Here is a 15,354-nt window from a genome sequence, read left to right as displayed (position 1 = left end):
ATATACAATCCCTTGCAGAAATGATTTCAAAGCAAGTATATGTACCTGAAATGCCTACCAGTTGTTACAAAATTGATAAATAACAATGAAACACATCAAATATATTAGATGGAATACTAATTATACTTAAAATCAACACTTAAAACCAGTAATCCATTTTTCTACCCAGAAATGAAAACAGGTATTCCTCAATAACATATATTTTAAGTGTGTTGTGTATCAACAATAAACTCATTCATTTATCATCTTCAGATTTGACGGTTTGATTATAATACAACATGTATATAGGATGTATTCCAAAACTGACATTTGATGGTGTATTGTTTTGTTTCGTTTTGTGAGGGTTTTTGTATTCCTTTTCAGATTTATTAAGGAGGAATTTATATCTAAAATGTTATACCTTCGCAATTTCTTCTTTTAATTTCAGTTATATATATACTTCTACGGAACTTATTCTTTATAAACTTTCCATGCATTATAAGAATTTACAAAATACAATTGATTAAATACAAGTGTTTCTAAATGTGTCACTTTAAACAATATTATTTTTATGAGAGATAAAAGCTTTATCTTTTCTCTCGCTATTTCTCTGAAAGACTATTCGTTTTTGGATGCACTCAGAGCAACTATAAAAAATACGCTTACTTACATTTCTCAAAATGAAGATTAAACTATAACTTTATGTTGGACCTATAAAGAACATTGTGATAATTTGTGAGAAAGTCCAAGTGTACTAGTATCTTAAGGTGTTTTACATCTACGTTTATTGAGGTAGACTTCTTTCATTTAAGAAGAAAGATTTATTCATCGTTTTTTTTCGTTTTGAGAATTCGAAAGGTTATGCAAGACTTAATATTGTGTGTCCGATTATTAGCAATGTTATTGGTTTATTTAACACTTTCGTACTTTCCTCATTTACAAAAAGTATTGTCTTATCAGACAGATTTATAATAAGCTCGTGCACATATAAATGATTGAGTCTGGCAATCGTTTCACGCTTATCGTTTCCAATTATTCCTGCTATGTAATGATTGTTGTAACTGAGTGGAAAATGTAATAGGATAAGAACTATCAGAGAAAAATCGGCCAAGATTAAGGTAATCTGACTTAAGTTCAGATTTTATGGACAATGTAATAATTATCTTATTGAGCTTAGAAGACAATCAATTGTAATATGAAGTTTCATGCATGTACGGAATGGTTCAATTATACATATTCTTGTTGTTTATTTTCATTGATTGTGAGCATTCGTGACACATTCAGCTGAAACAACATAAATATACCACACAAGAAAAAAAAGTATTTTGTTTGATCAAAAGGTATTGCAATGTTACTATGCACTTCAAATTATATAAAAAAGTATATTATACAAAAATAAGGCATTAGAAATCCTATTTGAATCTTTCGTTATAACAAATATTAAGCATTCATTATTACTCTTGCTAAGTATTATAGGCTTTTTTTTAGTTTATATTTACCATATCGTACTAAGATATTATATTTAAATCAATGTGTCAATTAGGAAAGAAATTGGGAATGTCTTGCAAAAAGATTTAACATCTCTAACCGAATCACATTTGCTTTTCAAGATGTATTAAACAAGTCTCATTTCATATAATTCAATAAGTTTTGTCTGAATAATAAAACACTTTTCGGTGACCTTATTCATTTTTAGAGATATATATGGTTGCTATAGATTTCTGGTTCCATATTGTATGCTGTAATCTGTAAATTAGTATTAACGTCATGTATTGAAATATATATATGACAAAAATGTCATTTCTGGTATCGGCAACTATCATTTTCTTGCTTTAATGTTGACCTTTGTCATAATGATTATTATACTTGGATATGATAAAAGTTCACAAGGGAATCATATAAGACTCACTTTATCTAGCATTACGTCTCTGTACTCATCAAAACTTGTATTAACGACTGTTTGTTCAGTCTCACGACAATATCATTCAAGTTGCATAAAGGTTGTTATCAATCGAATTGTTCAAGCTTAAGAGGAAAACCGTGTCATAGAGATGTGGAACTGGGAACTGTTATAACAATATCTTTCAAACTAAGGAACCATATGATGAACTTAAAGAATAATTATAGAAATGAATAAGACGATATAAAACTGCATTTTACAATTATATCATATCGGGTGCCTATTCAGCAAAATGAATTACGTTGATGTTAGTGTTAGAGTTGTACATATCAAATAAGGTAAACAGAATCCCTAAAGAACGTAACATAAAACATAAAAATTGAAAATGTTGCAGACTCGGTTTGATTGAGCCTGTTCGTGGACAGTACTGGTAAGTGGTAGTTACCGTCCATGCCCCCTAGTTCCTGCTTAGGCAGAATTCAACATTTAAGCTTCCATCGATTAACAGTCTATGTACATTCAAATTATTGTTTAACCCATGATTTGGTCGTTACACAATTTTTTTTGCTCGTAGTTTATAAACGATTAGTTTATTTTTTTACTTGAATATTACATATATATCAAATTGAAAGTTTACATTCGAAAACAAAAACCGCCGGAATTGATATTTTAAGGGTAAAAAATTTGAGTTTGAGTATTTGTTGAGATTTTTCCCCTCTCTTACTATTGTGTTCCTTCGTTCAGATCATTAAACAATTAACGCAATTACCGCCTTTCTATTTGAAAATGTGCTCTTTCCTAAGTTGTTGATAGATAATTTATCAGTACAATATGTGAAGTTCGTGTTTTAAGTGAGCCACTGTTTATTGTATACTCTTTAAAATAGTGGCATTAGGCCCATTTAATTAAACTTAAAAAGTAACACATTTCAAAAGATTGACTGTTATAATGGTCATTGATCAAATGGTGATTATAAATGGTAAGTATAAAATAAAAAAGACTATTCCAACCTTTTATAAACACTATCGATAAATTCTGAAAGCTATGTATGAAATTTTCTATCGGCCACATGGATTATTGCTTTTATTTGCAAATTAGAATACAAAAATATATTAATTTATATTGGAATCAAGAAATGTGAACTACGATCTATTCAAGGAGTGTTCTTGATTACAAAAAGTCTCTCAAAAGAAGAGCAATTTGATTCCAGCGACAAATTGGCCTGGCCATTTGAAGGAAAGTGTTTTTATATTGCGTCTTTTATAGGAATTCTTTTAAACGATAGATCTACTTAATATATAGAAAGGTTAAATCAAGAACACAAAAATACAGAATGCTTTTTCCGATAGAGTAATCATTCAGACTTTTGTATTGTCAACAATTTGCTGGGAATTATTTTAGGAGAGGGCAATATTCAGTGTAAGTTGCTTATCTATAGTATGTTTTTCAAGTATTATCCATATGTTTCAAGAATGAATATATGCTCTAGCATGATTATTTTATTTGCCGTCCGAATATTGGAGGAAAAGCTTAGGAATGAATTGTAAATGTAGTCCAGGGGGCCGCTAGTTCAATCCACGGGCTATGCAAAATATGTCTATGTCTATGTACTTGTGTATTAAATCTAATGGTCATTTGTCATTCACCACTGAATCTTACCTCATGGGGGATACGTTGTTGGTCAATTGCGGAGAAATTGGATAGCTGGCTTTCAAAGCGGTATCTTCTAGACGGAGTTTTACTTTGAATTATCTTGCATAAAGAAAATGATTCAAAACAGTATACAGCCTTCAAATACCAAAGCTAAATAGATAAATTACATTGTAACACCTAATTCTTCTGACTTTATCTTTAACAAAAAAAAACATGATGAAAATTGTGCAACGATTGAAAATATAAGAAAACATTTGAAGAATTGGACAAATGTTTCTTACATTATCATTTGACACAATTTTAAAATGCATGATGATACGATATAAATTATTCATGAGAGATAAAAGCTTTTTTCTCTTCTATCTCTTGCCTTTTGTCTAAAACATATAATAAACATGAACGCATAATGCTTAATAGAAAAACTAAAACGTTTGTTGCCTTTTTTAGTTATTTTTGCAAGTGATTATGGAAACTATTTCACGTTTCTTATCGAAATGGCAAAGTAATGCAAGTGATGCGTTTGTAACGCAAACATTTACAGGTTAAGATAATTATTATTGACTTAGATCATTGAATTATTATTATCATTTGAAATAAAACAATTCTACGGGTATTTGTCAAAGATGAATTATCCTGATGAAGGTCATTATATGACCGAAACCGGTAGATAAATATAATAACGTAAACCCACTCTGGTGTTTCTGACGTGTTGTTCTTCATCCCTTCCTTGATTACTTTGTTTAATGATGAATTATTTTTTGAAATCGTTTCGTGTTAGTAACGCAAGGAAATAAATTAATTATATAATAAATAGCCTTGTTAAAGTGACTTTATGTCATTCAATAGTATATTTATGTGGTGAGTGAACAGTTGACGGTCAAAGTAAAATAACATTTTATCAAATGTTATGGTTTCTATTACTCCATCTTACTTCCGATTTCTTCAGGATTAATGGTTCTTATGAAGGTAGTGTTTTTATTTTTGTTATTAAATGACACGGTGACCGTGCTCCTGGGGTGTCCCCTTTGTGCAATATTATCCCTGATTAGAACATCGTAACATTGGACTTTCTTTCATTAAATGTTTAAGGCATCTGGAAAAGCTGCTGTATATACATTGTCATTAGCATCAAATTGAATGCCGAAGAGATTTTCTGACTGATTTTTAACTCGAGAAATATTTCGAACGGTCGGTGGTATCAATTGAAGAAACATCGAAACCTTTTACATTTTGTAACTGTACAGAACAATTGAATATACAGAGTGTATCATTCAATGAGTTAAATATTAAACAAACTCCTACTGTTCCCAATTACGTAAAGTATGTTCTTATCTGACAAGCTTATAATGAACGTATGTACTTCTTATTGGTTTAGTCTGCAAGGAATTTAACGCTTATCCTTAGCAATTATTTCTGCTATGTAACGATCATTGAATCTGACAGCATAAATAAGGTAGATAGCAATTTTTAACAAAGAACCTTGCGTGTTTAATGGCTTATATGACACTTGTAATGTTTTGGAAAAAAGGACTTGAAATGGAAGCATATGCTAGTAAAATCCTCTAAAGGCCTCGGCAGACGGTAGGATTTAGTTGTACAACACTAATTATAGATAATATGTACAATTTTAAAAGCAATACAACACTTCCATTCAGACAGTAATTCTCCGTTGTAGGAATCATCTGAGGTTTCCCTTAAAAAAAGTTCCCTTCCAATTGATCATTTACATACTTTGCTCACTAAATTACTTTTTTCTCCATAAGTAATGATTGAAACATTCTTTAAAGATTTTATTTGTTTAATGTGCAGTCTGACCGAGATTCAAACCTGGGACCCTCAGAATACCGTACTGTGGCCGTACTGACTGAGCTGTCCGGCCACCTACAAACGTCCTCCCCTAATTAGAGAACAGTTCAATATCGTGACATAATCATTTTCGGAATAATTTGGGGTTCGAACATACCACAACTTTGGGTCTCCTGAAGAGTTTTTAACATCATTTGTACCCCCATCTTACTACTATGTTTACCTTTTAGCCCTAATTGTTCTGGAATTGCATTCATTACACCCATTATCAGGAGATACTTTGACAATATGTTACTTGTCATCGCGGAAGGTCTGTACGATAGAACATGTCCTATCCCTTAGTATTAAGGTTTACGAATTCAAGAGAAAGTAGCCTTCACACATTAAGATTTGCTTGTACATCTTAGTTTTAATCGGCGTTGTACTTCAAAATCCTACCGTCTATTGAGGCCTGAACAATAGATCATAGGGTACAAATATATTTCATATTCACTTATTTCAATTTGGCAATAAAAGACTTTTACTAGATGCTTTAATATTAATAAAGATAGCTGTTATAGATCTGGAATACACGGCTCTGATATTTTCGTTCTTCATACGTGGCGACAGCTAATTAATCTGTAATGTATGTACATGTATAAGAAATTCATTTTAATGTTTTATTTATGTAGGTAAATATTTCCATGCAAATAAAGGGAAACATTTTCTCCTTGCTCTCTCGCAACTTTTATCTCGTGTTAATAATAAAAACATTAAACATAAAGATTCGACAGTGATTAATTTAAGTTGCAGGAACTTGTTTCGTAAAAAAAGTTAAAGGCCTGTTTTGCCTCCGATATGCTATCATTTGTATATCTAAAAAAAGTTGTTTTTTTAGCTTTACTCATCATACTCTTTACAAATCATACTCATTTGCTATATATATGAATTATCTTTTGCACCTTTAGTCAAAATACCACATTGTTTATATTTTGCTACCTCTACGACACATAGCTGCATGTCCGGCGCTTCTTTATTGTTGTATTCCATCTAACATGCACTTTATCTTTTTTAAACATATATATTTAACATATTAATGAATTGAAAAGATATGGATTTCTGAGGTATAATGTGCCTTTAAACAAATATGTTTAAACTGAAATAGAATTAGCATACGGTTTATATTTGAATCACAATTTGTTTTTGTTGTTTAAAAGCGTGTTATATTTTTCTTGTCTGTATATTTTCTGTAAAGGGTTAAATGTACTGATAAATACCTGTTTTCAATGTGAAGATACAGAAAGATGAGCCAAATTTCTGCCAATGCTATACGATGAATGGAACTAACAGTGGTTTCTTTACCGATATAGCTGTGTATTATCATTCAAGAGAATTTTAAAAATAGTTTACAGGTAGGCATTCTGGCATCTTCCGTTACAAATTTCACGTAGTCATTAAAATAACGCTAGGAGTCTTTTATTTCTCTTCGGGCCGACTGAAGTTGGGATTAATTTTATGGAATTTGCAATACTGATTAATTATCTGCAGACATAATTGTACTTAATAGGATTTATAAAATGACATGAAGCACAAATTACCCATAGGTAAGTCACATTGATTTGATGTGCATTTTTATTACTTTTGTCATCAAGGTTTTTTTTTGAAATTAGTAAACTTTAAATTTGATTTATTTTAAGTATTTTATACGTTTCAACGAATGTTTTATTATTGCATTGTATGAAAATTTATGTTTTAATTTCAATTACTTAAAAAGCAACTAAAAATAAATTTAAAAAAAAACTGACCAATGTTACCTTATAACCAAATTCGCAAAGTCAAACAAAACTGTTGCATTGATATTTCGCTTATAGTTACTTACATAAAGTTCACACAACATATTAGAGCAAAAACGTTAATTTTAAAGCATTAAAAGCCCATTATGCCTCAGATATAGTATTTTGTATGGAAGTAAAAATACTACTTTGTTTACATTTTACTACCTCTATGACATTTTTCTCACATTTACCTCTAATTTTTTCAGGTTACAAGCAACTTACATTCTCTAAAACTATTATTTAAAATGATATTAAATTCACCTTTGCCCTTTCTAAAGAAGTAAACAAATTTTAGTTTCTGAGGCATATAATGTTTCTTTAAACAAATATTTCTATCAATAATGATATAATAAATGTTATATGAATGTAACTAATGAGAAACTTGTCTACGCCATGTACACTTGAAAAGCAATTAGTTTAATGTTATTTGACATTTATCTAAGCAGAAAAAACAAGCGCAAGATAAAAGTCATCAATACTGTACATTTTTGTATTTAAAAAAAATCTAATATGTTAACATATCCATTCGTGAATTGGAACAAGAGCTGAGAAAAGCTGAAAAAAGAAAATGATATTAGAATAATTATACTTTGTTTTTATAATGAAAACCGTGAGAGGTGGAATCCTGATATGGATTTAGCAAATGTTCCGTTTCTCTGCTATTTTTCCAATGCACTATATTTTCATCGAATTTCTAAATAAATGTAAGGTAGCAACACAAAATGTTATTTATAATGTTTAATATATAATGAAAACGATTGAAATTAAGAAAAAGGGGAGTGATAATCTTCCTTTATTACTAGCTTATTGATGATGTTGTTGTGTTTTTTGTTGGGTTTTTTTTTTGTTGCTTTTTTGGGGGGGGGATGTTTTCTTAAATTAAGATATTTATTAATTTTCATCTATTTTTTATCAATTTACTTATATTTTGGTTTTATTTATTTTCTTCTTATTTGTTATCAATTTATTTATTCATCTTTTTATTATTTATCTATTTATTTATTTATCTATCTATCTATCTATTTATCTATCCATTCATTTATTCATTCATTCATTATTTCATTTATGCTATGTGTTTTTAATTGAAAACGAAACTCCTTAACGAATCAAATTACATTTTGATCATTAATTTCTATCTTTAACATTTTCAATTTCTTACTAGATTTTCCATGTTTTTTTTACTTATAATAACTAAAACAATTGGATATACCATTTATATCCATAGTGCCTTTAAATTATATCGTGATAGTAATGTTTTCACTTCTCCATCCATTGTTTTGTAATTTTTCAAATTCCAAATCTTTCATTTCTTTCTTCAGGCTTCTCTTCCATGCCTTATCTTGCATAATCTTAAGTTTTTAACCATCCTAAATATCAAGAAACTGCTCTTTCTGAAGAAAACATTGACATGGTTATTATTTGGGTGTCAAATTATGTATCAATTTGAAAGACTTTTACGTCTTTTCCTGTCAGCAAGATTCAAGATTAACGAGAAAATGAACTGCGTCTGGATTTGAAAACTGGAAGATTGTTATATGAAAAGAAGGAATAAAACGTACTCCAGAACCATTCAAAATTAACATATTTAAAGATATACTATGCTCAAATCTGATTTTTAAAAATATTGATGATTGCTACACAGTCTCTTTGTATTTATAAAATAAAATGTATTGACCTAATTTTAAGTAGATATGTTATGTTTTGAACTCTACACGCTACAGGTAGTCACAATATGAATATATAGTGTCATTAAAAAAACTGGCAGTTTTTTTAAGAAAAGACTAACTTTACTTGACAACAATCTGTCACGTGACCTCCTAATGTACTTTTGTTCAAATGTATTATTCGCTGTATGCTCACATGCTTGTAATCATTGCTTGAGCTAAATAAAGTTTATGTTGTTGTTGTTGTTGACCCGTAATAGGGAATGCAGCTTCCAATACATAGTTTATTCATTATGTTATTTGAATTAAACATATTCTGTAAGAATTTCATGGATTTCAATACATTTCTAAGGTAAAATATTTTACCTAAAGATGAGCATAGTATATCTTTTAACATAGATTATAGAAAGTAGGACAATAAAGAATATCTTATTATTACTGCTATATATTATTCATGCCGATAAATGCATGGAAGCTTATAAATATTATATTAACTACTATGCTTACTTCACTAGATGTGACGTCATATGCTTTTTACAAATGTAAGTGTTTCAGTTTAAACATGTGAATGGAAGTATAATTATTATTGTTTGTAAACCGTCTTGTGTTGAGTATGTGATTGAAGTATAGCCACATCCACAAAGTTTATGGTCAACGGTCGTATACCATATTGAAACATCCATTATTACAAAGTTATCCACTGTTTTCAGAATATAGTACATCACAAAAGTACATAACATTATAACACAAAACAAACAGTTCTTTCAATGAAGATGCTAATACAGTGCATAGTGTAATTCAAACAAGCCTTACACTGTGTGTGTGCATATAAATTATTAATTTGAAAATATGTTGAAATAATGTTCAACAGTCATGTTTGTTTGACCTGCCGCCAAAATTCATATTACAAAGTTAAAATGGCAACACTTCAAGAATTTCTCATTTAAGCTATGCTGATATAAGTGATACATTACAGTAAAGTTGCAACAAGATAAAGGTTATATCAGCAGGTGTGAAAAACAAGTCAAAGATAACAAATGAAGCTGTGAAACAAATTGTTCAAGTTTTCCCTCTCCTTTCCTTTTTTTATTTATTTTTGAAACATGTAGCAGGAACAACATAAACTGTTAAAGTGGGAACATTTTGAGCTTTGACCTTAATTGTCTCTTTTTCCGACTTTTTGTGAGAGATGGGTAGCTAAATATTCATTAAAACAATAAACTCGTATTATATGCGCATTCCAAACATACTACAATGACAAATGAGACATTTACGAATTTATTTATTTGAAATGTAAAGTTTGATTTTTTATTGTCTTGACAATGTTCTCGGTTTCAAAATGTGTTTGTAAATACAAATTTATCTTAAAGATGCAAATATCAATTTAACACCGGAAGCACAGACCTAATCATTATTTAATGTTTTGCCCTCCTTGCATTTTTCTTGATGAAATTTTGTAAAATCATCATTGATAACTTTAAAGCAATTTGTAGCTAAGTGGTTCACCTGTTTTGAAGCAGGTAGACGTTCTGTAAACCATTATAATGTGCAGATATTCTAATGTGTTTTTAATCAGATCTTTACGAAATTAAACAACATCCGATTTTGTTTCGAAGAAAGTATTTGATGTGCAAAGCCTGGGCAAAAAACCGTTTAATAATAATTTTATAAATACTAGAGTTATATTCGATATTCATACACTTGTCGAAATTCTTAATCGTACTAGTAACATCATTTAAAAAAAATGTAACAAAAAGAGCAGAACATATATGTCCGGCTCATGATTTCCGTTATATACTTGATAATAGTAATGCTATGACCGAGGTACGTGTTTTAGCCATCATTATTATGTTTGGTATCTCGCAGGGCTCCTTGTCGGTGGACCTGTTTTTGATTGGGTATTGCGTTCGGTGAATTCATTGTTGATCTTTTTTTATTTTATGTTAAAGTTTATATCAAAGTGAGCAAAATTATTAAATATTCCCCAAGTTCATTGTTAAGCCTTCTTAGAATCGCTCGATTTTGGTTTAGCGTAGTAGATTCTTTAGAATAATGATAGTTTTTAACCATTTAAGTACATCATTTGTTGCTATTTATTTTTCTAGTCGTAAGAAATGAATAATTGTTTTGAAGTTTTTTGTAGGCTTCTTGTTTAATTTGATGTTTGTTCATTTCCTGCTACTAAATTAAATTACTTTTTAATGTAATGAAACTTATTATTGAACTATTTAAATACATTTCTGTTATTTTGATAATAAAAAGTGATTTAAAAAAAAAGTGTTGATATAGTTTTAATTTAAGTATGTTTGCAAAATATTACAATGAATGGGTTGTTTTGAATACCATAACTCTAGTAAGTGTCTTTTATGCGTCGTAAGCACATATAATTTTTAGGAAAATATGGATTGTTTTAATAATACCCTCACCAAATATAGATTTGGCAGAGGCTAAATATGAGAGGCCTTCTTTTTCCAGTACCTTATTTAAGTACAAATATTAATTTTGAAACTTTAACGCATATAAAGCTTAACAAACAGGTTTAATAGGTCACGCTTCATAACATTTAATTTGCATTATAACAAACGTTTGCTGTATTAATTAACATGGATGACCTTGACATTTACATTTAGTACACCTTTTTATCACTTTCAATTTGCATCAATATAAAAACGTTTATGGATTGTACAAGTACGATTTTCTTCTGTTTAGATCTATACAATTTTGATGATGAACTTTTATTCCTTTATTCTTAAAGTTATTGTTCACAGTTGTACAATAGAACATATTTTGCTTTCTTAAGTCAAGCATAAACATTTCAATATATGCACAATGATTGGTCCTGGATTGGATTGTTGGTATTGCTTTGGTATTGCTTAATTTTTATTTTATATCTTTAAGTCATTTGATACTGTTACTTGTGAAGAGATGTTGTCCGACAATGTTTCTTGTGATGACCTTTTTCTCCTCTTTCATTTTCTACTTCGGTTATGACTCGCAGTCATCTTTCGTAATATATTGTAAATGACACAAAACAGGGCAACGTAATAGACATTGATTGTAAAATACACTGTTATATTATGTCTTTCTAGTTGAGTAATTTTAAGCTGGCTTCAACAACAAGTTGATGGCAATCAGAACTATTATGGAACAGGTGAATATATTTTTGACACGGTAATATTTTATTTTTATCTAATCTTGTCTGAAGTATTTCTTTACTATTTTAAAAGAATTACCACGTGATTAATTCTTTTAGATATGATACTTAAAATAGTCCACTGCTTTTGTATATTCAATATTAAGGTCTTAATGTCAGTTGCTGTCTGGAGAGGTGTGCTTTACATCTTGTAAAGAGTTAGTAGTTACACTGTACTTTTTAAAATTAATTACACACGAAATACTCAAAATGTCCAGCGCGGTAGCAAGTTAAACCCAGATCACAATTTACTGTTTCATCTTAACGCTTAACTGCTTATAAATAATATAAAAACGTAAGATAAACTTTTTAACGTATCTATGTGTATGCACATGAGAAATATTTTTTTTATAAAGGTGCGGTCATAAAATAAGTATTGCATACTGATTTTATTTTCATATTTCTTGCATTTAAGCTACTGTATTGCAAAAACGTATTTGAATCTTCTCACCAAACGTTATCATACGTCCAGCTATATAAAGATTATCGATAAAAGATCTGCATAAAATCTAATATAAGATAGCAATAAAATAACAGTTGCTTATCTTTTATTTTGACTACTTATGTACTCGTATATATATAATTGTAATGAATAAAGCATCAAAGAATCTAAATTTAGATTTTGTTTTGGCTAAGTGGTATGAAAAAATGTATTTTATCAGCCTGAAAATATTTTGTATGCTTTATTTATATCTTTGATTAAATTTAATCTAAACATATCCAAACGATCATAGTTGTAAATCTGGATTAAATTTTAGTCTGTGATGTCACAGAAATTCAAAACATGAAAAAAGTTTTTTTTAATGTTCCATTTCGTTTCGAGTCTAAAGTTGTAAATTACTCAATTCTGCCTTTGGGTTGATTAAAAAAATAGCATGTGATTTTCTGTATTTCTTCATTGTTAATGTAAGAAATTATATTATTATCATTAAACTGATATAAACGAAGCGTATCAACATTGCTCAACATAACGATAACTGTGCCTGGTGTTTGTGTGTTTTTTTTGTCAGTGCTAATGAACTAGGCCCATGAAGTGACCTTATATACATATAATAGTTTGAGAACACAATTACTGTCCCCTATTTTTCTAAACTGAATTGAAATTATCTGTAAAATAGAGAAAAACGAAATTCCCAAAAGAATGTCCAAAACGACAAATTTGTAAATGTTGCAGGCTCTGTTTGATTGAGACGGTACTGGTAAGTGCAAGTAACCGTCCATGCCCACTAGAACTGGCTTACGCAAAACATGGTAAGGCTTTTATCTAGTTTAACCGAGCCAGAAGCGATCTAATTCTGACATAAATTACAGCTTATGTATTTCTTAAATTTATTGTACACTTACACACTGAGCGTGTAGTGTAATACGACGATAACGGTCTCTTTTTTTGTAATCACTGTTAATGTGTAGTTGGTTTTGCAAGTTTGGCCCAAACGTTGGAAAAAAGCTCGAACCGACGTCAAGTTTGATAAAAAATACCATATAGGTCTCATATTCATATAACAACAAATTGTAAATTCTTGTGAAGTTTTTATTGTCTTGCATCAACAAAAAAACCAAGAAAATCCTAGTAAGAAAACAAACTATGAAACGTTTTTGCGAAAGTTCCACATCAATATAAAAAAGGATATACCTCGTAATTATGTTTATGCGCATTTTGGTAAAAATGATGTCGGTCAGGTATTTGGATATTAATAAAATCTGTGTTAAATATATTTAAAGTGTATAAAGATGTACATGTAACTCTGCTGTCTGCAATACTGTGTTTTAAAGTTTTAATACGTAAATTGCCTAAATGCCTGAAATCTGTTTATGTGTTCCTTGAAGAGCTTATGGAATTAATTATTCTATGTTTAACTTACAACTATTTCGAGAATCGATCAAAAGAAAATTGAAACAACATATTTTTACCGTTTTTCATTTAAATATTTAATTCGATATGTATCTTTAAATATACTCTTTGAAATTCCGCATAAATATATCTATCGAAATCAGAAAATCGGCTTACTTTTCTAAAGCCATTGAAATACTTGAAACATTTTTAGACCTACAGAAACTATCTTTTAATGTCTTGTCTGCCATTCGGCTGCACATTATTAAGCTATTCTCTGACGTATTATAAAAATTGTGTTAGATAACATGTCGGAAATATTTATCAACTTGGCGCGTGCGTAGATTCTATATGATCGTAAACACATAAATCATGCCGCGTATCTATCTATTCGCTTTTTTAAATATCTTTTGTGAATTTTACGATAATTTCCAACATTTATGCCTATATTTTGTTAACTAATCTATAACAGCAAACAACGCATTCTAAAATTTAGATTGTAATTTGATAAATGTAAATTCCGGTTCAAAGAACTCTTTTCAAGTTTTGAAATAATTCTTTTTGTCTGTTTTATAGTTTTATTATTCTATCACATACACGCATATTCGCGCGCGCACATACAACATATAGAATATATTTTTTGACTTAACGATGACTATAAATGATAAAATAGTCTAATGATCAGCAGGCCTAGTTTAGAGACACCATCATTCATATCAAGGTTACTTCAAGGAATTCAAGACATTTGAATTGGAAAAATGTTCAATGCTCTTCAGACGCTAATATTATATCTTTCTGACATTTCATTGACACTTGTCAGGTTGTAAATTAATGCTCAAATATGGTTCTTTATTTGACTACACTTAGGATTTTAGCTGATTAAGACCTAAACATATCGATGAATGGTTTGTGATTAGAAAAATGCCAAACAATCATTTTTATTTTTGTTGAGTACGTCATTAAGGACTACGTTCTATCGGTATCATTGTTTAGTGATATTGTATGAATATCAAATCGTTTTTGACTTCGTAGTGCAGAAATGTTACACCAATGCGTGAGCCGGGCTAGAGTCTGATTTTTTTCAAATTTATTTATTTATTTAGAATTTGTTTTAATTTTGTTGGTTAAGTTTTTAGTATGTTCTATCACCCTCACAGGGATGATGGTATTAATTTACATTGATGTGTGAAGCAAATTTACCCTGGACTTTGACTTAGTGTTGTTAAATTTGACTTTATCTGCAGGAATATGTGTAAGGAAATGTGTGTAAGAGATGTTGACTTCCATTATCTCTCAGCTGAACAGACTCAATAAAACCTTGTCTATGATATTCAAATATTTGTTTTCATGTTTTATTGTTTTAGTGTGAGATTTCAAGATTCTGTTCAAATACTAAATACTTATTTTGAATATTGATCTCTCACACACAGTTATGTTTTCGATTTTTCATTGTCGGAATTTCGTGTTTTTGTTGTTTCACGAAATGTGTTTCGCGATGGCAGTAAAATTTGCAA

General features: G+C 29.5%; 1 protein-coding gene across 3 annotated transcripts in view; it reads left to right on the top strand.

The window, feature by feature from the left end:
• Positions 1-15,354, top strand: part of LOC132746614 (tyrosine-protein kinase transmembrane receptor Ror-like) — a 201,778-nt gene that overhangs the window by 150,500 nt on the left and 35,924 nt on the right. The window contains exon 1 of one of the 3 annotated variants that reach the window (XM_060735824.1): positions 6,709-6,921. The exons of the other annotated variants lie outside the window; for them this stretch is intronic. Coding sequence (XP_060591807.1) covers positions 6,900-6,921 — 22 coding nt within the window. The 5' untranslated portion in view covers positions 6,709-6,899. Of the gene's footprint in view, positions 1-6,708; positions 6,922-15,354 lie in introns of those variants that run through there. 3 annotated transcript variants of the gene reach the window in all.

The sequence above is a fragment of the Ruditapes philippinarum genome, unplaced genomic scaffold (genome assembly GCF_026571515.1).
Source record: "Ruditapes philippinarum isolate M1 unplaced genomic scaffold, ASM2657151v2 ctg1759_1_1_1_1, whole genome shotgun sequence".
NCBI lineage: Eukaryota > Metazoa > Mollusca > Bivalvia > Venerida > Veneridae > Ruditapes > Ruditapes philippinarum.
This window is presented reverse-complemented; position numbering and strand designations above follow the sequence as displayed.